General features: G+C 37.7%; 1 protein-coding gene across 1 annotated transcript; it reads right to left on the bottom strand.

Moving 5' to 3' along the window:
- Positions 1-20,024: 20,024 nt before the first annotated feature.
- On the bottom strand, positions 20,025-25,733 carry FGF20 (fibroblast growth factor 20). Its single transcript, XM_054065578.1, has 3 exons — positions 25,430-25,733; positions 22,317-22,420; positions 20,025-21,033 (listed from the first exon to the last, which is right to left on the bottom strand). Exons 1-3 carry the CDS (start codon positions 25,716-25,718, stop codon positions 20,788-20,790), a joined length of 639 nt encoding a protein of 212 aa, XP_053921553.1. The 5' UTR covers positions 25,719-25,733; the 3' UTR covers positions 20,025-20,787.
- Positions 25,734-26,291: the final 558 nt, after the last annotated feature.

Raw genomic sequence — 26,291 nt, forward strand, 5'->3', positions numbered from 1 at the left:
TGTTCTTAATTTATTTCTATGTAGTTATGTTTTGCTGCATTTTCAACTAGTTTATATCTTACTGGAAGGTTATCTTCAAGTAAATTTTATTTTTTAGTACGTGCAAAATACTGTGAAACCAAAACTGGGAAGACTTGCAAATATGCACCTACTACTCAAAAATATTATTCATTATGCTCATAGCACCTTTAAATCAGTGTGAATAAATACTTTCAGAGAAAGTCTGATCTACATACCACTGTTTTAGCTATTTCTTATAACCATATGATAAGCATATAATGACACTACTTTATATTAAGGGAAGGTCAAAAGTGGCCAAATACCAGAAATTAAAATTTTGAAAGCTATTTGATATTACTAGTAAAATGATTATGCAAATCCTTTGATTTTGTTTGACTTCTGCCCATCAGAATATCTATATGTCTATTAATTGACAGATTTCTGGAAGTTCAATTTCTGACTCATTCTACTACTTATCACCTCATCTAGCCCTAGACATAATTAAAATATAAACTACTTTTAGTGGCAGAAAATACTAAGCATTAGGATGGGAGGGCAAGAAAGAGACAGGAATAGTAGAGTCAAAGGCAACAGCAAGGAGAAAGGCAATTTTGATGCCAAGTTTGATTTTGAATGCCAAAGTCAGATAGAAGAGTTCATAATGATCAGAACAACCAAATGAGACACTTCAGTAAGACATCTGGTATGTCTGTAAGAGACTGAAAATAAAGTTAGTGAGCACTCCAACTGTGTACAAATTGCTTTCAAAAAAAATGAGGCATCCTGAAAAAGAAATAATTGTCTCCGTCTCAGCTTTGGCATTCAAAAATTAACACAGTAAATTTGGCCTTAGTCTCTTTGCACCTGAGTTCCATAGCTGCAAAAATGGGACTCTAACAATACACTTTCAAAGGGATAATAAAGATAGCTTTAGAAACAGCCATGAAGCAGTTAGCTGGTGTGATAAGAGAATCAGAGAATTTCCCAGGGAAAGAAATTAATAATTCTGCAGTCAGTCAAGATTTTGGATGATATAACATAAATAAGGCCTGAGGCTAACCCACATAGTGAACAGGATAAAAAGAAATATTGGATAACTGTTATTCAGTCTTTAAGCCACAAGTTTTCTGGGAGAAAAACTGTGATTGTGTAATTGAGGATTATATCATAACACATATGCACAAGAGGAAGAAATACGATTGAGCAGGAAGTGTTCATTCCTGTTTGTTTTTCTCTGACTTAAAATTTCAGACCTACTGTTTCAAATGTCATGATAGAATAGAGATCACCTATAAGCTTCGCATTTTTCTCCAGTCTTTAAATCTGGAACGCCTTTCTTCTTAGTTGTTTCTCAACTTCAGCAGTTCATTAAATATTCCTGTATGCTCCTGATCAAAAGTATTTAACAGAATATTTTTAGTATCTTTTTCACCAAAATAATCTGAATATAGTTAATTAATAGTCTAATACAAATAGAAATACTGATGTCTATCAACACAGAAACCAGAGTTACTCTGACACTAAGTACTCCCCTTTTGGCACCTGAGCTCAGTCTTAAATATTTTCTAATGCACTTTACTGAAAGTTAATGAAGTAATTCTGCGTCAGTCGTGTTCAGACATGAAAGTGATTCAAAGCACTCCATTTGCAACTTTCAGTTTAGGTTTCACAGGGCAATAAAAGAGTTTTCTAATGTAGAACAATTGTTAAACTTGCCTGATCATCAGAGGAGAGGGAAGATCCCCAAATGCACTCCAATGGCAGACATTAAATTGGCAGCTGGTTAGCATTAGCAAAATGAATAATGAAGTACCAGTGACATCTGGATGGATTCTATGCAGGCTCTGATGTATCGAGATAATTTCTGTGTTTTGAAGAGTGATCCTTTTAGTGTCATTGTCCTGATGGTAAAATGCATCTTCACTTAAGCTGTGAATTATGTTATGAAAACACAAAATTACAGTAACTGCTAAAAAAATTTAAATAGGGAAATTAATTATAAATAACATTTCCTCTCCTTCCACATTCAAGCCAAGGATTGGAATGATGAGATAGTGCAGTAAAGGTCAAAATAAAATGACAGAAAGTCAAGTTTAAACCCTCAAAGCGTTTTGAGCTTATGACACAGCTGATAAAATCTTCAACATACACAGTAACTTGTGGTGTGATGATTTGTCAAGACCATAGATTTTTTTTCAAGTAGCAAATGCATTGCTTTATAGATTTCCAGTAGAGCATATGGCATAGTTTTCAATTCTGTTCCTTGACACAGAAAGGAAACTATAGAACATGACCTTGTGTAAGAATATCTTCCTGTACTTTGCAGTAACAGCTTAAAAACACACTGATGCCATAAATTTCTGGTCTATTATTGTCAAACAGTGTAGCACTTCTGCAACGTTATCTTTTAATTCAGTGGAAGACCATTTGACTTAAAAAGAAGCCTAAACCAGTTGTGTGGAATAGATCCAAAACCTTGTGCTAGATTATTACAAGCATTACTTGAGCATTCAAGAAAGGGAATGTACCTAGGTGTTTAAGAACAGAACGCCTGGCAGCAAAACATCACTATTCCCTTCTTGCTGATAAAATATGGAACAGTGCTATGCCTGCTTCACACTTTGAAAAATTGTTTGTATATGTCTAAAGGCAGAGTTAATCGGCTATTTGGAAATCACTCAGAAAAAAGAGGATTCCCTAGTTATCACAAAGGCAGAATGACACATTTATTCAGTGCCTGAGATAAAGTGAATCAGTTCTGCTTTTTTCATATTTTTGCGTATTTCACAGGAATATCAGCATTCTCTCCCAAAAGCCCTTTCCACCATCAAGCCAATAACTGCACTACAAATAAGAAAATATTCATTAAAATAGGTTTGGGAGCATATGGAAGGGATTGTATTTTCTTTTTAACATTTCTAATTATCAGACTAGTTCAAGCAATTTCGGGCAAGTCCCTGAGGAAAAGTAAACGTGTCTTAAACTTACTCTGAGTTTCTACCCTGCATAGTCTCCATACAAAATAAAGTAAGTCATGAACAACAACCATATGAGAGACTGGCTGTTCAAAATGAGTTTTATGCTTTTAGTAGGAAGGGACTAAACCTGTGGCTGCATAAATTTGATAATTATGCAGAAGGCCTTCATTATATTTTGTCACTTTACTAAAGATAGAGCAGAAAGAGGCAGTGGTCAGTTTTTGTATGTCTTAAGAGTTACTGTGCAGATTCTATTGACATTGAGATCATGCAACCTCTGCTGGTCTAAAAAAACAAGATCATTGAAACCTGCATGTTTATATATAAAATCTCTTTTGCATACTTGTAGAAACTGGAAGAGTTAATGTGAATGCCTCAAACGTGATTGTAAAGGATTATGAACTTACATAAGCTTTTTATATCTTTCACTGTTTATTCTTTCATACCACATATGTAATTCAACTAAAAATTATTTTTTGTGAAGCAGAAATGTTCTCCATTTTGCCAGCACATCTATCAGATTTTTCAGCCAATTTTGCACATATGCATACATTTTGTTTATCACTTTTTTCTGATTATTTATTGCGGCTTTCATTAACTGTCAGCTTGCTGTTCTTCACCTCTTAGTGGCTGTTGATTGTAGGGAAAGATCTACAGTAATATAAACTATCAAGTTAAAAAAAGCCCTCCACCTGTTAGAATGACAGACATAGGTGTGCTATTCTTTTTAAACCTAAGACCAATTAGAAATAAACTTTGTTTTATCCTATTCAGCCAAAACAACAAAGCAAGGGAGAGGCAGTCCTACAGATGTAGTGTAAAAGCCCCAGACGACAAACACCAAAGCCTAGATATCAAACAGGATGAAAATGCTGATGTTCAACACCTGCACTACATGAGGGCCAAGAAGTAAGCTAAAGCCTTTGCTAACAAACGCACGTGTTTGACAGTGCAGTTTTTAACTCTTTCCTCTTCCTTCTCAAATTTCCTACTTATTTAAAATAGGAGAGGATTCTAATACAACGATGCAATCAAAAGAGATGTTAAAGCACAGTCTTAAAATAGAGACTACATTCTGCCTCTTTGTCAAAATGTACCAAATCACTATTTTATGTGTATTAAAGGCTGTTTAGACTGATTTTTAATAATATTGGAAAGAATTATTTATGGCTAAGGAATTATGGAAAAAAATTATACAGGCTGTTTGGAACTCTTTTCTGTGCCTACCAAAATGTTTGTGTCATCATGTTGTATCTGACCAGTCATAGTCTGCTAAAAAAAACATCAGTGGTCTAATTTTTCTCCCTGCTTTTCAGAGACTGCAGCGATATGATTAAAGGCCATCCAGCTAAAGCCAAACCCAGGTATCTACTGGGTCTGGCTTTTGCAGTCTATAAGCACTGAGTATTCATGCTCAATTGCAGAGGGTTTATGTGTAATGTAACAAATGCATGAACAGAGGCCTATGTTGCAGCAGTTCTTACACTTTATCATTCTTCAGTCCTTCAAAAAGAATATTTGTCTGCTTTTTTTTTGCCATAATTAATACTGAAAATCAGGGTCACATTATTAGGTCCTCAGTGGTTCTTAACATCCCCACAAGCCAATTGCCACTGTCGTTAAAAGCACTTTGCCTAACTCTGAAAATCTGTGAGATTGACACCTAAAGCATGGCTTTACATTGATGTCACTTTCCGATCCCTTCACCATTCCACACAGAAAAAACATTTTCTAGTTTCTTCCACTGTTGTTCGGAAAGTTGTCAATAAATTCAAACCCCTTCAATGTATACTAGAATAACATGAGATGTTTTGTGTGGGAAGCATTTCTATTCTTACAGCAGAAAGCAGGCTCCAGGTGGAAAGGATGAAGTTGATTCAGCACGGATATAGCATTTTCCCCTTATCTCAGCTACACCAGGGTATGATCACACCAATGAAGCGACAGCAGGGGGTGTGATTTTGTGGGAAGGATTAGCAGAAATTGTTCATGTTTAAAAAAATGTTATCCCATCTAATACCAGGAGCTCCACTTCATTTGAATGTGAGGCTTATTCACATTTTTTCCATCTTTGTCTCCATGTAAGAAAAACATCTAAAGAACTACTCAGCAGGAGCTCTTAAGCTTTTATTTGTTCATATGACACATCAGTTAGATAAAGAACTGGCTATCATTTTGTCATGGTTTAACCCCAGCCAGCAACTAAGCACCACCCAGCTGTTCACTCTCTTCCTTATCGAGAGAGAGTTAGAAGAGTAAAAGTCAGAGGACTCATGGGTTGATATAAACAGTTTAATAGGTAAAGCAAAAACAATGCATGCAAGTAAAGCAAAACAAGGAATTCATTCACTATGAATGAGCAGGAAGGTGTTCAGACATTTCGAGGAAAGCAGGGCTCTGTCCTGGGTAATGGTTACTTGGGAACACACACCCCCCCAATCTGAATGTCCCCACCTTCCTTCTTCTTCCACCAGCCTTGTATCCTGAGCTTGATGCCATATAGTATGGAATATCCATTTGGTCAGTTGGGGTCAGCTGTCCAAGCTGTATCCCCTCCCAATTTCTTGTGCACCCTCTTGCTGATGTGAGAAGCAGAAAAGACCTTGACTCTGTGTAAGCACTTCATAGCAATAACAAAAACATCCCTGTTTTATCAACACTGTGTTCAGCACAAATCCAAAACACAGCCTCTATTTCTCCTCTCCAAGGAATCAGAGTGTGCACAATGTTGGAGATCTGGAAAAGGGTCCCTTTAGGTTACATTACCTAAAGGAGCTACAAGATCCAACTTCTCTGAAAGGGTGGCAGAGCAAACCCATCTATTTATAAGACCTGACAGTGTGGTTAAAACCCACTCAAGGGTAACACCAGAGCAGAGAGTCCGGCACATTGAGACTCAAAGCAGAATGCTAGTTAGAATACCCCCAAAAAGGACAAGTTTACCAGGGTGCTAGAAGTCAAACTGTTATCAAGAAAATCACGGGCAAATACGGCAGTTTAAAAAATATGGGCAGACTGCTATTAAGACTATGAGTTCACTCATCCCTTCTTCTTAACTGTATTTGGTTTACTTAGAAGAAACTCCTGAAATGTTCTCAACAGTGATAAAGCAAAAAGTGTTTTGCATGCTCCAGGGTCTCAGAGACAAGGACATGTGCAGTCTTAATGTTTATTACCTGACCAAAGACATTTCAAGTTTTGGTATGCTTCACAAGAATATTCATTTCTCCTTTGCAAAACAAAATTGTATCTCTAAAAGTTTGTAAACATCTGTGTGGAAACAAAGAAATGGCAAACAAAATATCTTTTGATTTTCCACCTCCTTTAGCCCATCCTTTTAACCTCCGTTTGAACTTTTGCAGTAGTTAAATTGTAGATTGATGCTTTAAACAGAGCTAAAAAGTGCTGACAGTGTTGCAATAAAGGTTTGAACACACTAATAGGTTTTAGTGTCTGAAACTTCTGATAATCTGGCCCTGAGTGTCATGGGTCTCTCTGAGTGGATTCCATCTGTCCCATAAAGTTATGTATTGAAACATAACACAGCCCTTTGATCTTCCCTGTGTGAAGATCCTCGTGTTCCATAAAATCAACAAGATGCTCTCATTCAGTGAAAAGCCAGATCTCAGACCTGATGACTGGTGAGAATTTACTACTTGCTAGTGTATGCGCCTTTTCCCTTTTTGCTCATATCATTTCAGTTGCAGGGTGTACCCAACAACACTAGTTAAAAATCAGTGTCTTCATACTACGACATAGCCAACTAACACTCGGCCATGTTAGCATAATATCAACTGACATTGCAAAATAAATATTAATGATTACACTCTGCAGTAAAAAAAACACTGCAGTGAATTAACAGACATATCAATAATGTTGTTTGTCTTTAGTGGAGTGTTTTAACATCTGTAGCTGCTCTTTACAATTAAGTCGAGTTTGTTACATATTATATGACAAATAATATGGTTACTTCAGTTATTAGCATTGCCATAATAGGAAATGAATCAATAGTAGCATTTTGTTTTACTGATGTACATAATTAGAAATAAAACTCAGACTGAAAGCCTACTTGACATTTGTGTGGTTACACAAAATATCTGTGCTCAGACCTTCAGCTACTCCTCATAGACTTGAAAAGTAGCCCAGAGGCACGGGCCCTCTGCGCGTGAAGCATACATCCACAGTAAGCCCATCGCACACTGCGGGGCAGACTCATGTGCCATCTTTCCTTGCTGAGCCACTCAGCCCTACGCCTACAGCTGCCACCGAGCTATAAAGGAGCTCCGTAAGACCCTCAGAATCACCAGTACAGGGGAAATCCAAACAAACAGGGATGAACCCCAGCTGGCCTCTAACACTCCCAGAAAATTAAGCACTATGAGCCCTCAGGGGATTCCCTTATCCTGCCTCAGCATCCACATAGCAGTGCTGCTGCGTCTGAGTACTTTTATGCAGACAGATGTAGGGCAGGATTTTCCCTTAGTGACTTATCAAGTTCATTCAAGAACTACATTGCATATCTGTGAACAGAGCCCAGGTGCCTCTACTCCCCGTACCTTCATCCCCAAAACTCATTTAGGTCTTTATATGCAACAGTTGATGAAAACAACCTCTGGCACTGTAAATACTGTGTTTGGGATTATTTGACATCCAGAAAAAAAATATATTATGACATGTGAAATGAAATTTAATTTAGTTTATTTTTTCCATTCAGAGAAAATGTTATTCACTCTATTCATTTAGTTTGCAATTCTATTTAAATATCATCTGTGAGATGAGCTTTTTCCCAGTAACTTGCCGTACTATCAGTTAATTACATTATAACTATAATTCTATTCATTAATAAAGGGCCTATTTTCCTATTGTTATAAATGCTATTAATATTGAAGTTGTATCCTGTATTATACCAACTATTTCCAAAACCAGATGACAAAGCCATGAAATATTTTCATGTAATTTACAGTTATCTCATTAGATGGCAGTGTAACATTCAAGACAAATGTTTTATCATTTTATACATATATATTTCATATTCACCGAGAAAAGCAGTTGATTTTATGTGGGGGGATAAATGTAATCTTTTGCTAAAGGCAAATTTGCTTTTCCATTTTGAAATTATCAAATCTAGCCTCTGGAAGTGTATCTTAAAATTAAATGCTAAGTATTGACGACTAAATCAAGATACTATTCTTCTCAACAAAAAGTTACAACATTTAATAAATAAAATATTATTGAGATCTTTAGCTCCTAGGGTCTAGTCAAGAAATTTGTGTTGGAGAAATCAATGTGTTGAGGAGAATGATGGGTTTGACCAATCTTTATATCTTTTTGACCCTTAGGCCAGCTGAGAATTAAGTCAGCTCCAGATAAAAGTTTGGAACTACTTTAATATGCTGTCCTCAGTAGAAAGAGCCTTTACAGTGTCAAGGATCATTAAAGAATTATTCTTCTTGTATCAGATACCTATGCTGATATATCTATCAAGGGGGAAGGAGAAGTATTAAAATAGAAAAAAGAACTTCTGCATTAAGGGACACTAAATCTAAGAAAGATGACATTAAAGTAGTTGGTGTGACCAGTAGTGAAGTAAACCAAATATGATCAAAACATCTGGTTAAGCTTCATAGTCTTCTGTATTTAAAATTTAAGTTTACCAATGCAGCACGTCCTGGGATGGGCTTGTAGGACTGACCAGTGTTAACCTGCTGGTTCTGAAGAAGAATCTTGTCTTGAAATTCAATCACCTAATAGTTCTCACTCTAATAAAAGTAACAAGACCCCTGCCCTAGACTACAATTTATTCTTTACAACTTATTCCTAGCAAGCTGGGGTGCATCCCTTGAACTTTGAAAGATGTATATGTGAAAATTCATAGTACTAAAGCACATACAGACAACTTCCCTTGAACACATGGGTTTATTTTGAATTAGTGAAAAGTCAATTGATGAAAGCCAGCCTTCTATTCTAGTCAACTGAGTAACAAAAAATATTGAATATAAAAGACATTTGCCAAGAGTGCAGAAGGGTATATTTCTTTTTTTACTGAGTGACCAGGTAATTGACATAACATACAAAATTCGGTCTAAAAAAAGCACATGGGAAAAGCTATCTTGCACTGTAGTGGACTCTGAACTGACTATTAAGACTCTGGATAAAGATTGTAGTGTTAGAACATAGAGTTCCATGAAAATAAAACTCAATCAGTTCTGAGGAGCAGTCCAGAGAAAGAAACCAAGGAAGATGACAGGGCTTTTGGTTTGGTTTTTTTTCATCAATTCTTCCCCAGAACATAAAACAAAAAAACAAAAAACACATTCAGACTACTGCAAACCCATTATACCTATAACTCGAATTTAGTAGACAATTTCATCATCAAATACAAAAAAAACCCAAAAAGAAATTAGAAATTGGTAACAAAGATGTACAAAGGTATGTGTAGCAGGTATAAGTCAAATAGAGAGAGAAAGAGATACACGAGTGAAGGAAAGAGAGAAAGACAGATTTCCTCACTGAAAATATAATTACATTTTGGAACTCATTGACACTGGCAATTTTAGATATTAAGAGTTTACATGAGCTCAGAGAAGTTTAAACAAATTCATGGAAGACACAGAGCATGTAAACACAAAGGCATTGTCTCTGAATCAGGAAATTCTTGAGCTGCAAAGGGTTGGAAGATGAAAGAATTGTGCAGGGGAAATACCACTATATGCTTGTCCTGGTCCTATCTTCTGCTCTTCACATCTGGCATTAGCTACCCGATAAGACATTGAGACTGACTGACATACCCTCAGGTCCGACCTGACACCGCTGTTCATAAGGAAAACAGCTGATAAAAATTACTCATGCTATATATATACTTGCCTTCAGGATCTGGATTGTTCTCAAGTACCACATGCCACAGACGACCTCTTTTTGTTTTGTTTTTTTCTTGGAATACCACTGAAACACACAAAGCTGATTTCTACCTATGAAATGTTTCTAGTGTTTTGAGTCATTCCATCTGTGAAGATCTACACTTTTATAGTTTTTGTGAATTGACAGGATTTTGGTGTTGCTGGAGGAAAATGATAGGGAAGAACTACACAAATTCTTGGTCAGTATCTCTTTACGTTCAGCTCTTCTTACAGCAGCAGAACTTTTACTGGGAAAAAATAATTCCCAGTTAAAAAATGGAATCCCTCTTTGTAATATGCATGCTGCCAACAAGGTTACTGGTTCTCTTGATTTTAGTTTTCAAGGTTACAGAACACTGCTGCGGGTGCCTGATAAGAGACCGCACCCTCCTTAATGTTATACTGTCCTTCAATGTACAGAATTCTCAGGCAGAATGCTAAAGTGATCTGCTTTTGTCTCACAATATTCCCTGAGGAGTTTATATTTTTCAAATAATGTCTGATGTGACAAAAATCTTAAGAATCTGCAGTTCTTTAAAATTCCACATATTCTTCTGCAAAGGCATGATAACAAAATGCCGTGTCCTTTACTGGCATTTACCCAGAAGGCTAAGAAAGCATTTCTGTGAAAGATGGGCTTCTGAGGGTACACAATTACAGTGGATGCATTGCAAAACCTTACTTTAGGATAGTTGTTATCTTTGCACAGAGCTTACTGGGTTTTCCCATTTGTGTGAAATTAGCAAGTTTTCCTTTTTTTTTTTTAATTCCCAATGTTGTACACCAGTATAAGGATATCACAGATTTGGCCACAAGTTTGTGTCTCTGATAGAAATGTCTCCTTGGTACACGGTCTTGGGTTTTGCTGTATTTAATGTAGGATGATTATTTGCCCCCTACTTTTCTTTTCAAACTTCACTGAAAATATAAGCTTCTCTAAATTTAATTTTCTGCTTCACTTTATCAGAAAGTTACTCGGTTCCAGGGAATTGGAAAGCAGCAAATTGACATTATCATTGGGCCCTTGGGAGTAGGAAGACTACACACAGTCTGATGAGATGATGTAATTCTACTAAAAATAGAAAGAAACAACACAGGTAAAAGAAGAATATAGTTATCTTAGCAATGACAATATATGAAAAAAAAAGTTTTTCAGTCTTTTACTGTTTTTTTCTCATTTACATGGCTAAGAACTGGGTTTTTTTTTCTATGATAGCTTGGATCTATCAAGCAGAAATGTAACTTTTAAACCACAGTCTTTGGAAATGAAATTCATTATTATTATTATTATTATTATTATTATTATTATTATTATTATTGTTAGTGTTGTTACAGCAAAAAGACATTGCAGATCATGCTTTATGAGTTCATTAAGACACACCATAGGTGGCTAGAGTTTCCAGTGAAGCCAAAGCATTCACTAATGCATATTCTGCAGTATGTGTCCTATCACGCCTTCACATTGAAATATCTTCTGGAAAAATTTGTCTTCTCATTGGACACAATCAGATATTAACTCAGATTTGAAACATAACATTCTCACATTTGTGTTTGCTAATATATTAATGTTTCAAATTTTAAAATAATTTTTTGGAACATACTCTTTTCTTTAAAAAAAATACTAAGAAAACATTAATGTGCTACAGAGCCACTCAAGGGAAAAGGGATTTAGGAAATGCTAAGTATTTTCGTGTAAACATGAAGAACTATTGAGGTGAGTATGAGGTTATAACTCTAATAGTATGTTTTATCTATGATGGAATGTTACTATAAAATTATAGTTTGATCAGCATTCCCTATCAAATAAATTCACTGCCCATACAACTGGTAGAACATGAAGAAAACACATAATTTTGTTAGCAAATAATCACCCTTATCTGACTATTTAGCCGGCAAATAAAATACGGTATACTTAGGGGTTTGAAAATCTGAACCGCAAGAGGCCTCAGGTGCCATAGTTCAGAGAAAATGGAAAGCGACATATGATTCTACTGAGCGTTTTTAAAAGAAAAAAGTTCATCCGACTTTTAAGGACAAACAGCCAATGAGGCTTGTGTCAGATCAGACAGTTTCAGATCCTGCCTCCCAGCCATATAACCAAGAGCTAAATGGTAGCAAAGCAGCTGGATCTCAGACTGCCGTTGCCTCCCCTCTCTGCACACACACTTTTGCTGCTACGCACATCCCTCAGTGCATTGCTTGTACTCAGGCACTCATCTGCACATCCTGGCCTTGCTTCTTCATGCGTCTCAACGGCATTTCTTCACAAAGAAACACATCGGCGTTAGTGCTGCAGGCTAAAATAGCCACACTGGATGAGGAATTTGGCGTGTCTTAGGAGGCAGGGCAATGTTTTCCTTGGGAGCAGTAAGAGATGCCGCTTTTTACAAAGAGGGCAGATGTTCAAAATCCGGAGTTGCTTCTGAGAGTAACGTTAAACAATATAAGCATCCACAGCATAACCTTCATCAGAAAAGTCCAGCTCTCTCCGATGAAACAGGAGATACTGGTTGATTAAGGAGTTCAGGCTATGGTTTCTAAAAATGTGAGGGTAATTAGGAAGACTTGATTTCCTCATGAAGCTGAGTTTGGTTTGCAAAGGGAAGATAGAAGGTTATACATATACAAGAATTGATGACTGACAGATCAACTATTTAGAGGGAATCAGCTGCATGGAGAGCATAGTTTGTGTAAATAGTCAGGGACATGGGGCTGGGAATTGTTCATAGTATGTCCACTCCATCCTGCCATTCTCAGTGTTTTGGACCCATATCTAATTATCTTGTAGCAAAAGAGAAGCAGAAATGTTAGCCAATTACAATTTGATTACCTGAGTGTTCTCATATATGTCAAACATACTTAAAAGAGAATAATTTCCTGCTAAGCTGTATTTATCTACTTTCTGGTAGCATGAAAAATAAATATTGCACCTCATAAGTCAGTAGCAAAATACATTAATTTTAATATCATTACACGGTTATGAATTTTATATAGAAGAGCAGAACACTAGCCAATTTCCTTCTTTTTCTTCAGCTATGTGAAGAAAAAACTGAACAAAATAATGAAGTTCAAATAAACAGAAAGATCAAAAATGCATATCTTTTGATTATTTTTCCTTTACTATCAGATCTCGTCTGCTGATTTTAATAGGTTACCTAGGAGAAATAATGTATAAAAGTCTGTCTTCAGATCTCTGATAGGAAATCCCCACTGCAGCAATAAATAATGTATCTATGGCAGACAATTGGCAAGCTACCTTGATCATGATAGTCCCTGGCTGACAATCACACAAAAGTGAGACCAGAAAGTATATTTTAAATGTTTCAGCACTTGGATTTTCCTAACTACTCCTTTCAAGTTCTTTATGAACAACTTGTATATAGATCAAAACATGCTAATTTCATCATTGCTGGCCAGCATCATAAAAGAATCGTGTGAAAACACATGGGCACACTCACCAAGTTTTTAAGCAACCAGATCCTTCATAGAACTATTGAAGTTTCTTCATGAGATAAAAGAGTTTTGCTGTTTTGAAACAATAGTACCTCTTTTTTTGGTATGAAAACATCTGAGAGTTCTGTGTGTCATTCATCGCCTGCCACCTTTTCATTTAAAACACTGTCAAGGGGCTACCTAGTAAAGGTAGCAAGGGCTAATACACTGAACAGCCAAGATGGGTTTGGGGTTTGACCCTGAAAACAGTGCCTAATTCCCCAAAGCAACAAGAACAAATTATCAAAAAACATATGTTATATCTAGATATGAGATGTACCTTATTTTTGCCTTCTTGCCAGCAGTCCTCATTGAGCTACAAGTGATCTGTTGTCTGAGATGTTCGGGAATAGGAAATGCATCCTAGAGTGACCTAAAGAAGGTGAGAGTAGGCAAGAGCATTAAGAACATATAGACTCATCATTCGAAAAATTGTAAAGAAAGCAAATAGAATGGCTTAAAGAAAACGCTGCTAATAACCTAGAAATGAATGACTGGATGGAGCTTTTCAAGGTGTACATGCCACAAAGAAAACCTACAGAAGCATCTACGTATTCCTTATTGCAGTTGTTTGCCTAGCACCATCATCATAATGGAGAATACTTTACATAGTTAAGATTAGCAGACACATTCCTAGATAAAAGATTTTACCTCCTCATTACAGTAAACTTGAGGAGTTAACTGAAGTTATAAGCCACAAAACCACAACGACTACACAAATGTGGGTATCTTGCACCCAATTTTTAGTAATAGATCAAATGCAATGTGGTGCTTGTGATAGTATTTGAATACAGCCATGAGACACTTGTAGTCAAGTTAGTAACATCATTCTGCACTTTACACTGTTCAGTAATCACAAAGCATAAAACTCACCTCAGGAAATGATGTGGTTTTGAAATCAAAACCCATGATATCATGACCTAAAAGGGAAAGGGTGAATGACCAGGTACTATGCCACATAGGATTTAAGGTTTAATATTCATCAGTCTCTAGTTTATACATAAAGATAATATCACAGAATTAAAAGCATTTGCTGATCATTTGTTGGCTGTTAAGTACTGGATTGTAGGCCACTAAGGAAAGTTTGAACAAAGTAATCCTCTCACAGCAAAAGTCTACTCTTTTTATTCAAAGAGGAATACAACTGTAGCAAGAGTAGGAATTCTTTTGGATTATCTGGAAAAAGATCAATAAGAAAAAGCAGATATCCAGATCCCTACATTAAATCATAGAGGAAAAAGAAAAAGGAGAAGACTTTGATCTCTCTGTTAAGAACTATAGTTCTGAAAGTTTGACTGGAGGGCCAGCAACACAGTGTGGCTTTGTAGAACCATGACAAGGAGTTTCCTCAACAGGAAAAGCTACCATTTGATATTTTAAAAATCAAAACTCATAAAAAATCATACCTGGAATACATTTGGCTACAAGCATTCATCCATATCTTTGTGTTAAAAGTTACCAAAGATACAGATAATCTTAATAGGTCCGTGTTGCAGCAAGTTAAATTTCTTGACAAATTTACAATTTTATTTGTTATAACTTTTCTGCATTTGTTTAGGTTAATATTGTCCCCTTATAGATGGTGAAATTGAGATATAAACATTTCAGTAGGTAGTCTCAAGGTTGAATAGCTAGTGGAAAAGGCAGAACAAAAAACAGAATGCAGTTCTGACTTTTCATGTTGTCATTGGATTATGCTTTTCAGAAAGAACAGATGGCCAAAGTGAGGCTAAATCTAAAAGATGAAGACATGGTCTTTGTCCAGCTGAAAAGCAAAAGAGGTTTCAGGCTGCAGTTCAAAATCTGATAACCCATCTGATCAGTAGGCTCTCTAGTAAGAAAGATTTACTAATTGTGAAAATCATCTCCGAGTTTGCAAAACGTCCTGAGAACATTACCCTTCCTATCGTTTCACTTCCATCATGTTCATGCCAAGCTCCAGCCAACTGGCTCCCATCCAAACATGCACTAGAAAAGGAAATTATATTTTCTGGCTCCAGCAAAATAGGAGACATAGAATTAGCACTATTAGGATATTGATGACTTGGTAGCTAATATTATTTCATGAACCTACCCAGAAGTTTCAGCACGATAGTGATCAACTGCTATAAACTCTTAACTGCCTATCACCACCTTATGATATCTCAGCTATGTACAGATGAAACTACCTTAACCCCACCTTGAGACCTATGTTCATGTCTATGGCACTTTGTAGAAACTGGAATTAGAGATAGGTGGAGGATCTTGCATGAATAACAAAGAGATAAACATGTTGCCTGAAAGAGTCAACTACTGAGACTGTTATTGTGAGGAACAAAGGGAAAACTTTCATAAACCTATGCTACTGTAGATATGTAGATATAAAAGATGACATTCGGGAGAAAAACATGACTTAACTCAGGCTTTATTTATAAATCACGTAATACTGATGTCTTGAAGACATCTATGGAAGTAGTATTAAGTGGTTTGTGATCCTTTAAGCATGAATAAAGCATGATTCAATTTTTCTGTAGTTAGACAAAATATATAAACCTGGACTTTACCAGAGAAAGATTAAGCTCAGTTTCAAAACACTTCCTTTCTAACACTCTTACACCTTTCCCTGTGAGTTGCATTTACTAGAGATTTGCTACTTGCTAATAAGGGAACAATGCTAATAGCATTTTGGATGTTTAAAATACAGAGAGTTACTGTCACCACTGCTTTAATTCAGTATTTTCTCTTTTTCCTGAACTTTCAGAATGGTTCTAGTGTCTGATCATGTTGCAGATGAAATAGTTATTTTGGCAAGTTGCCAATCAATTTCTGTTTGAAATTTAATATCTCTTCAACAGGTGATAGAAGTACCTGTTTGACCTCTTCCATGTTTGGTTTCGGTTTTTTTTCCTTCCTATTTGCACACAATTTATTTATAAAGATGTCATGGTTAACTATGTTCCACCTGAGAAGATTGTACATCTTTCTGGTTTTCTGCCCATGAATCTCCGACTGCTAAGAACCCATAAAGCATTGTCAAAAGTGCTGCAAAACTTTGTATCAAAAACTTAGTTGCAACTAATGACATAAACCAAATTTTCCTGATTAACATTTCGATTGTATATAACAACTTGAGAATGTTCTCTTTCTCTGTCGAGCGATGTATTTATTGACTTCTACTGAAATGAGCACATGTACATCTAGATGAACGCTGACAACATCTACACTAACAATTTCACCACAAGAGCTGAATATACTCCTGCAAATGAAATTGTTTTAAGAGAAATATCTGATAAAGTGCAGGTTGATGCAGATATCCAGAAAGTGTAGAATTCCACCACTGAGTTCTTCATCGCTGTGAAATGTTTGCTTCACTTTTCTGCCTCGTAAAAGGAAATTGCCTAGAGAAGAATTAACTTCAGATCCTAATCCTAGTCAGGGTTCTACAATCATGCCTAGAATATACACCTGTCTTATTCTTAACACTCTTCCCCGTGCAATGGAGATGTGGCACTCTGATGTCATATAGCCATTGTTATGTGATACGATACAACTTGAGTTTTCACATAATTGCAGAGAATTTAATAGCAATAAAGTCAACAGTTTTTCTCACGTGAAGCAAAAGGAGCAAGTGTAGAGATTTACAAAATATCTCTTTAGTGATAGCATTTCCATACAGTATGGAGCAAGATGAGCAAAACTTAAGTATCGGTGTTCTCAGTTTTTATGACACAGGCGTGGTCCAGTACGTTAAGGTAATAGTGAAGATGCATTTATGGTGTATAAAACTGCCTTACATCTGTTTAATTCCTTGCTGTACAGAAAAAGGAGCAAAGCAAACCTAACGGTTTGCAATGGCATAACTAGAGCTATGCTGTGGTGGTACTACTATGATAACATAAAAGAAGAAAAAACAACATAATCACACCAGTAGCTCACATAGCTGATGGTAAAGGTCTGTGTTTAAGCAGAACTTCACAAAGGTACTGAAGTAAGATTGGATGGCTATGAAAAAGAGTTAACAAAGCACATCAAGAAATGAATATAGCTGGAAATAAAAGCTATTATGAAAATATACTCGTTAAATTACTCTCACATGTCAGAAAGTAAACTCTGCAAACTCTGGGGTGCTACCAGAGCCATTCCAGTGATTTGAACTCTCAGACAGAAGCAGTGAAGCCAGCTGTCACATCTGAGCATGAAAGATAACATCAATAAGTTCATGACAGAAAGCAGGAAGATACAGACAGGACCAAACTGCTCTATGAGAACACAGATGGCTTGGACCAATGAAAGGTGACTTTTGGACTAGCTGTCTACCTTTTCTGATTATATCAGCTTGTCTAATAAAAAATAGCCATTTCCAGATATGCTTGGGTTCCTCCATGTCCTGTAATTATTACAGCTGGAAGACTTCCACAGAAGACTTCTAAAAAATCTACTTTCTGCATTCTGACCAAGAGCACAAAGATTAATAAAAGTAACAATTTCACTTCAAATGTGCTTAGAAGTCAGGGTTACTCCTGGATTTCAGAAAATCTCCTGTATCACTAGTATATTATTTCCGACAGAACTTGGAAAACAAAGCAGCCAAAAAAAAACCCTGAGGAAATAAATAACTGCCATGGAGCATTCAATATCCAGCCAGGTCTGAGATCAATGGGCTGAGTTTTACAGGTACTGGGAGAACTAGTTGGAAGCAGTGAGTGGACCTGTACCTGCTATACAAACCACATGACTGCAGTGAATGGTTCTCTATAAAAAAAGTAAAGGCAGAAATAAGGCAGCCAGTCATGCAGGGATTTATTTAAAAATGTGACACATTCTCTGTCCTCAGAGATTTCCTCTGAATCTTGAACAATGTCACCTCCTTCAGATTACCCTGTTCATGACATTAGAGCAGCGCACAGCTTTCAGACTGATAGCGTTATGCAAAATGTAATGAGTGGTAAACTAGATCATTGATTCTACTGGTAAAACAGAACCAGCCAAACAGCCTCTCCCTCTCTGTCCAGTTGGGCTTTCTGAAGTGGGAGTGAAAAATCACACAGAAGAACAGCCCCGGCAGCTAAAGCTGTTAGCCTGATGACGTTTGAGAACAGGCAATTTGAGTTGTTATTTTTGCATCCTCCATTCTCAATCTAGACAAACATTAACTGCATCTGAAGACCATGATGGACAAAATGTAACAGAGAGAAAATAAATGCTACAAGTAAAATGAAAAGGGAAAATGCAACATCTTTCTCCAATGGCAATACACCAGAACTATATAAAGAGACTGTGACAGCTTTTTAATGCTTTGGATGCTTTGTACAGTCATTCATCACTACTTTACAAGCTCCATCACATTTTGTTCAAGGATTAATTGGCATATATCTAAAATGGGAATGGGGCAAGAAAAAGACAGGTACATATCACTTTTCTTCTTCATCTACATGCTGGCTAGGTGTTTGGATCCAGAAGGTTCAGCTGATTATTCACTACTTAAACCTGTCCCGGCTTACTGTTCTGGACCGTATCTTATCCATGAAAAAAAATGCACAATAGTAGTAATAATAAGGATGATTACAGCCCTTGCCATGTTCAAAACACTTCTGAGGTTGTTGGAGTAACAGTAAACTGACAATCAAATGAGAGATAGCTATTTAAATGCTATAAGTTAAACAATGAGCATATTTGCCAGAAATGCCTGGAAATTATGTCCTGAGTAGCAGCCAGTGGTTTGTTACACTGCTTGTTTGTTTGTTACTTCTTAACATGTAGAAAAATTTAGCTATTTAAAGCATATATTTTTGTCTTCAATTATTGATCTATTATGAGCATCACCCATAATTTTTTTTGTGGCAAGCTGGAGCACATTACAACATTATTCTACTGAGTTGTGTTTAGTGCACAGTACACCTTCCACTGTTTGTTTTTCGTTAGAAGTTAATGAGGACTTTAAGCTTAGTAAGTTACATACTGCTAGCCACAGTGTGCTGAAACATCTTTTCATGTAACTGTATTCAATTTCCATTTGGCAAAAAGTAAAATGATTTTTGTTCGCAGCCCATTAGTAATCTATGCTCACCCACTTCTCATTATAGATTGGAAGAAGTTCTGGTACAGTGATGATTCCAGCAAGTGTGTTATATACTGGAAAACACTTTTTGTTAATACTTATATTTGATATAAATGATGCACATGCAGTACTTGAACCGCATAAGCTTCCACAAAACTGAAACTGAACTCCAGTGAGTTCTGTCGAGCTGGAGCCCACTGGGAGCATTGGTACCTGAAACACAAGATCACCTCTGGTACAGTATACACATTGCTGCCCTCTCCTGGACTGCATTTCCTGCAGTTCTTTACCTGGAACAACCTTTCCTACGGAGCTGGCAATCACCGAACAGCAAGCTTCAGCAGGGTTCGGTCTAAGTCACATTGGGTCTGTCATTAACTCTTAGACTTCTTACAGAGATCAGAGACTTTCCTGTTAGTCAATGCGCAGATGAGTTGTTGTAGGTTTGAAATATTATACATTCTCTGTTAATAAAGTCTCCATTTAAAAATGACAGTAAACCAAGTAAGTGAAATAATTTTTAATTCCCTTTTTAAATGTGCGTTTGAATTCAATACAGATCTGTAAGGCACTCTCATAGGTAAAACAAACAAACACACAAACAAACAAACAAAACAACATTCTTTCTAAAATAAGGATAGCCACAAGGCAATAGTATGTGCATAAAATATAACTTTATCTGTAACTGATAAACAATGAAATATGAACATTCAGGTTTTGGATGCATTGCAATGTGATGTCATTTCTGTACCACAACACTACTCAGAGTAAATATTGGCACTGTAAATGATTTCTCATTGGGGTAAGGGGCTTGTATTCTCTTCATATCCCAGTAAAAAATAAACTCTTTAATAAATAAATATATAAAATAAATATATGCTATCTGAAGATGTATAAATAGGTCCATCCTGAATAAAAGTTCCAGCTCCGACTATGATGCATCAACATCTAAGGTCCATCAATAAAGTGGAACCACTAAAACTTCATATACAGTTCTCAGGATTTGTTGCTATTTTACAGTCCATTTCTTTCTATTTCTTCTAGTTGTTCTCTCATCCACATGATGTAGGTAGTTCTTTGCTAATTTATGGATCATATGTAATCCAGACAATTGCCAAGAGCTTGTTATTTTAGAAAAAGTTACACTCTAGCTTCCCTTTAGTTCCTCACTACCGAACAGCTCAGCAAGTTTGAAGGAGGCTGGTCCACTCAGCTGTAAGGCTTTGTCTCCTAAATCCAAAGGTTAGAACACAGAGGCTTGACTATCACAAAGTAGCTTCTTCCAGTCTGGCATCCGAGACTTTTGTAGGTTCCTCATGCTGGTAATACCAGGACAGCAGGGGGAACAGCACCAGTATGAGTTCTTTCCAAAGCTTCCTCTTCCTCAGCTGTATACTAACACATCTTTGTACAGTTCTGGAACTCTTTCAGGATCCACGGGCCTAGGCAAGAAATGTGTGAATTTCTGGTGTCTTTTGGACCTTGCCCCATCTCTGGGTGTACCATCTTTGTTAAGTGCTACGAAGTATCGCCGCCCCGAATCTCCATGTTTGTACACATTGGACGAGTAAGTGTTGTACCAGTTTTCCTCAAACTGTTCCCTGAAGATGCATTCAGAAGTTAGTTTCTCCTACAGAAAGAAACAGCAAAGAATAAATCAAGCTGTTGCTAGATATCTGAACACACACAAAAAACCAAATTATAACCAAAATGTTTTAGGCCTCTTGCAGCCTTACTGTTAATTTAACCATAGAGAAATTAAACCCAAGAAGAGTATATAGACCTGACACTGAGCTTGGAAGCCTACTTTATTCCTTTAAAACTGGATGCATACATGGACAATTTTGGATATAAACATTAATTAGATAATTCTCTCTCTAAGAAGGTATTACTTATTTATGATTTAACTAAAATTCATCTGACCTACAGGAATTAGGCTCATATTATGTAGAGTTCTGTCTTGGCGTATCTATAATTCTAGAAAGGAGATGTGGAGGAGGGAATTAGGTGCAATGTAATGGATTAGGAAGATACTTCCATGTGTTCTTTGTGGTATGTATCACTTCCCACATTTTAGACTGACCACAACCAAAGGAACTGGAGAGAGAATATTTTATCTCAAAGTGTTTTAAGACTTGAAAGGAAAAGAGTATAAGACTGCTATAACCCTGACAGCATTGGGAAACCCATAGATTATATTTTTATGGTCACAAATTGAAGTTATTCAACAGAGACAAATTAACTGTAAAGAGTAAAAACTTATTTTCATTCTTAAACACAAATACTCCAGTCGGGTTCTACAGATACTGCCAGTACTCTGGCACCATTCAGAATTTCCAAGTAACAGTGGTACCTAACTGTGACATATAGTATTTCCCCAGCATTTGAAAGAACACTTCTGTGTTAAAAAGCTGGTGCCTGTAAGTACCATCTGCTGATTTGTAAAGCAGCATTTGGCTATACATGAAGTAAGTCAGAGTACTATACTAATTGTTATTTTTATTGTTTCATAAGTATCCTTTTAACTTTTTTCCACTGCATTCAATGTTTTTTGATAGAGTATGTGCTATGACACATTTGCAGTATTGATAAAAAGAAAATTAGGTATCGGGGAACTTAAACGCTGTTAGTTAAACCAGTTAAAGTTAGCTGGTTTAATTTAGCTCTTTTTGTCATAATTTAAGAAGACTATTGCTTTTCAGTTCACTTCATGTAGGACAGAAACTTTTCTCAGCAAATATTTAGTACACAAGGCTACACTGTATGCTTTAAAAATACTTAATACATTTCAACAGGAAAATATGTGTTTTGAAAGCTAAGATGAACTCACATAGCCACCTGAGGGGTCCGTATAGTGCTAAGAAGTGAATCAAAACCTCAACATGTATGAACTGACATGCAAGTGATACTTACAGAGCCATAGAGTTCTCCCTTCTCATTCATTCCAAGGTAAAGGCCACTGTCCACGCCTCTAATACTGACCAGTCCCACTGCCACGCTGATGAATTCCAGGATACCTGAACAAAACAAAAAAAAAAGAGACTGCTTTAATTCAACTTATACAACACACAGCATTCAAAACGCAGTTGAAAAGAAGCAGAAAGTGTTTATCATATAATAAATGTTGCCTAGTTTCTCTGAAATTTCAAATGCTGTACAGAAATGTATAGCACAGTCACAGGAAAGCAGTCTGAGGAGCCTCACCTAGGAACAAGGATCTTATGCCACGTAAGAAACTTTTTCTTTATGTTGAAAATGCGAGAATTTTATTCAGTGCTGAGGCTAAAGACTTCAGTACTAGGCAGCTGCAATCTACCATGATTATACACTATTTGCTAATTTGCTACCATGATTATACACTATTTGCCTACTCAAACATTGGAAGATAGGTTTTAATTACCTGAAAATATGCTTTACTTTCTCTATAGCATTATCTTAAAAAAACACATCCATTATTAGATCATTTGAACAGAAAATCAAAGTACAGATGGGAATTTTATATAACAGAATATACCCACAGGAAAAAAAAAGTATTTCCCAGACATCTTATCTAGCATATGAGCCCACACCTCTTGACACAACCTGCTATCTTCAATGCAGGCTTTTTATGTCCATTAAATAAGCTGTTTATTTGCTAATGTTTGGATTATAGCTTTATTTATATTACATTTGTCAAAAAATGTAATATATATTAATAATATAAAGTATTCAGGAGATGAGGCACTATTTGAAGCCTGAATTGGCAAGGGAATGCCAACATATTTAAACAATTGATATGCACAGATTACAGAACATCTAAAAGATGAAAGAAAGGGAATGTGTGAACCGGCTCTTTGGAAGTTGTTAACAATGTAAACAAAGCCTCAAAAAGAAATTGTTCTAGAATCATACCTAAGATTTTGCTGTGCAGCAGCAAAACCACAAAACATTTTAAAAAATCTGAATCTAAGGTGAGCCATTTCAAATGCTGCATTTGATTTTGATTACGACTTGTCTATTTGCTTAATTTATGATTAGTCTTTTTCATTCAGGACCATTTTCCACTCTCAGACAGATGGACTGTCTGCACTATAAAATGATTTAAAATATTTTGAATTTTAATTGAGCTTTGGCAGGTTTGTTATTTATATAACCAAGCAGTGAAGAAAACAAATCCTTCACAAAGAGTAAGCACTAAAAACTCTGTTGCGTGTAAATCATCCTAGTTTTCCAGTTCCTAAAGTACGAAGTCCCATAAAAAGAGGTGGAGGTATTTTGTCTTTCTGGTATCATTTTCAAAGCCACTCTTTTTCAAAACTATAATAAGCAGGTGATTCAACCCACAAAGAAACCACATCAGACAAACCTGCCGAGAATAGTGGTAGAATAAAGGAAGAACATTTCTAAAAAGCCCAGTAAATGTTTGATCTGGAGCTAACTTTTTTTTCTTCTAAAGCAAAGATTTATTTCATGTTTACGCGCTGCAGGAAATCTTCCTTCTCAGAACTGTTGACTACTGCTTTCTTACTTCTGAAAACATCCATGTGTTATAAAAGCAATTAAGAGTCATTCCAGCAGATTGTTTTGACTATAGGGAGGATGATAGGAAACTCTTTAATCACCTTTTTACGACCGCTAAACCAACACACACAAAAACTCACATGTAGCTGACAATGGCAGGTTTGTCCAGTTCCTAGAAGAATTCAGAATCTACTCTTATATCCCAAGCAACATTTATATTTTTGGGTTGTCTTCACTCCCTTTTGGTTTATTGACAGAGAAAGTTGGCTGGGAAGCATTTGAAGTATTTGAGCAAACAGGCAATTTAGGCCTCTCTGCTTCAACTTTCTGTCCTTCATTCCAAGCAGTCCAATGCAGCCTAAGGGGCAGTATGCCCAAGGGCACAATCTATATGTAATTGCAAAAATTATCTCAAGTGGCAGCTAAACTGCATAGAAAATTCAGAGGGCTATCTCTCTCAGTAAGTTAAGAGTGCTAGACATAGGAGTTTGCATTTACAACACACTAATTCTGCTTTAAGTCTCAGTGTAGCCAACCTTATCACTTACTAAGAAAGTACAGGCATGGGGAACCACAAAAGAGTAGCTACTATACTGACAAACGCAAACTTAACTTCCCTTATAAGTACATATGAACACATAACACATACTAAGACATAAGAGCATATTAACTTCCCTTATAAGTACACCTTTTTTCAGTCAGTGGAAGTGTATTAATCTACAAAGACTGAAGAAGTTCCAATACAGATAGCGAATACAAAAAGAATCAGTCTTTCGACCTTTCCACCTAAACCTGCAGGACTATGTCCTCGCTTATAGATAGGATGTAACAAGCACATGCTGAGCCAGGCACACGCACACCTCACTTGGCTCACATAGAATCATAGAATTACCAGGTTGGAAAAGACTTCTTGGATCACTGAGTCCAACCATTTCCATCTGATAATAAACCATGTCCCTGAGCACCTCGCCTACCCATCTGTTAAATACCACCAGGGATGGGGACTCCACCACCTCCCTGAGCAGCCTTTGCCAGTGTCTCACGACCCCTTCTATGAAAACTTTTTTCCTGATGTGCAGTCTGACCCTCCCCTGGTGCAGCTTGAGGTCATTCCCCCTTGTCCTGTCCCCTGTCACTTGGGAGAAGAGCCCAGCTCCCTCCTCTCCACAACCTCCTTTCAGGTAGTTGTAGACAGTGATAAGGTCTCCCCTCAGCCTCCTCTTCTCCAGGCTAGACAACCCCAGTTCCCTCAGCTGCTTCTTCTCCTAAGACTTGTTCTCCAGCCCCTTCACCAGCTTCGTTGCTCTTCTCTGGACACGCTCCAGAGCCTCCACATCCTTCTTGCGGCGGATGCGCAGCCCTCCCTCCCCACCTTGCCCTGATGCTCTGCAGCATCCCCAGCGCGAAGCTGACGCTGAGAGCTCACTCAGCATCACTCCTCCCTCCCGAGAGCGCACACACACACACAGAGACTCGCACACAACCCCCGGCCGTGCGCAGCTGTGGCGCGGGCAGCAGCCGCCTACCGAAGAGGCTGTGGTCCTGGCGGGTTCCTCGCACGCTGCCGTCGGGCAGGATCTGCAGGTGGAAGCCGGTGCGGCAGTAGAGCTGCCTCCTCCGCAGGATGCCCTGCAAGTGCGCCAGCTCGGCAGCCGCCGCCGCGCCGCCGCGCCCCGCCCGCTCCGCCGCGCCCCGCCGCTCCCCGAGCAGCGCCGGCCGCTCCCCGGCGGGCGGCAGCAAGAAGTGGGCGCCCACCGGCTGCCCCAAACCATCCAGGCCGCCCAGGAAGCCCCCCACCTCGGCCAGAGGAGCCATGGGGGAAGCGGGGCGAGCGGGCTAGGGCGCGGAGAGCGGCTGCCGGCTGCTGCTTCTTCTTCTCCCCGCGGGCATGTGGGGATGCGCGGCGGAGCCCCGAGCATGGAGAGCCGGCAGAGCCAGGCGGCGGGGTGGTGTTTATACGCCCCGCGCGTGTGTATATATATATACGGCGGTCCCCCTGACATATGCTAATGAAGCCCTGCGCGGGGAGGCTGCGTTTGAAATTGTAAACCAGCTCTTCCCCCCCCCCCCCGCCGTCTCTCCCTCCCTCTCGCCTCTCCTCGCACCTTTCTTCTGATGGGAGCGCGCAGGCGGGGACCCGCGGGGCGGAGCGGTGTTGCGTGGACAGGTGCACGGAGAAGCGGGAGGGAAGAAGGAGAAAGGGCGTTACCTGAGGCTTAGACCTGCCCAGACACACATGAAAGACAAAAAAAAAAAAAAACCAAAAAAAAAAAACCAAAAAAAAAACCAACAAAGATCTGACAGTTTTTCTCCCTGTTTCTGAAGCTAATAAAATGTACATGCATTACGCTTTCCTTTTATCGCTTCAGTTACAAGGAGGGGAATTTC

Source organism: Cuculus canorus, chromosome 4 (assembly GCF_017976375.1).
Source record: "Cuculus canorus isolate bCucCan1 chromosome 4, bCucCan1.pri, whole genome shotgun sequence".
NCBI lineage: Eukaryota > Metazoa > Chordata > Aves > Cuculiformes > Cuculidae > Cuculus > Cuculus canorus.

Coding starts and splice junctions, on each gene's coding strand:
- FGF20 (XM_054065578.1), bottom strand. CDS start 25,718: ATGGCTCCTCTGGCCGAGGTGGGGGGCTTCCTGGGCGGCCTGGATGGT. Junction 22,421..25,429: donor CCAGGACCACAGCCTCTTCG/GTAGGCGGCTGC, acceptor TGTTTTGTTCAG/GTATCCTGGAATTCATCAGC. Junction 21,034..22,316: donor AGGGAGAACTCTATGGCTCT/GTAAGTATCACT, acceptor TTCTTTCTGTAG/GAGAAACTAACTTCTGAATG.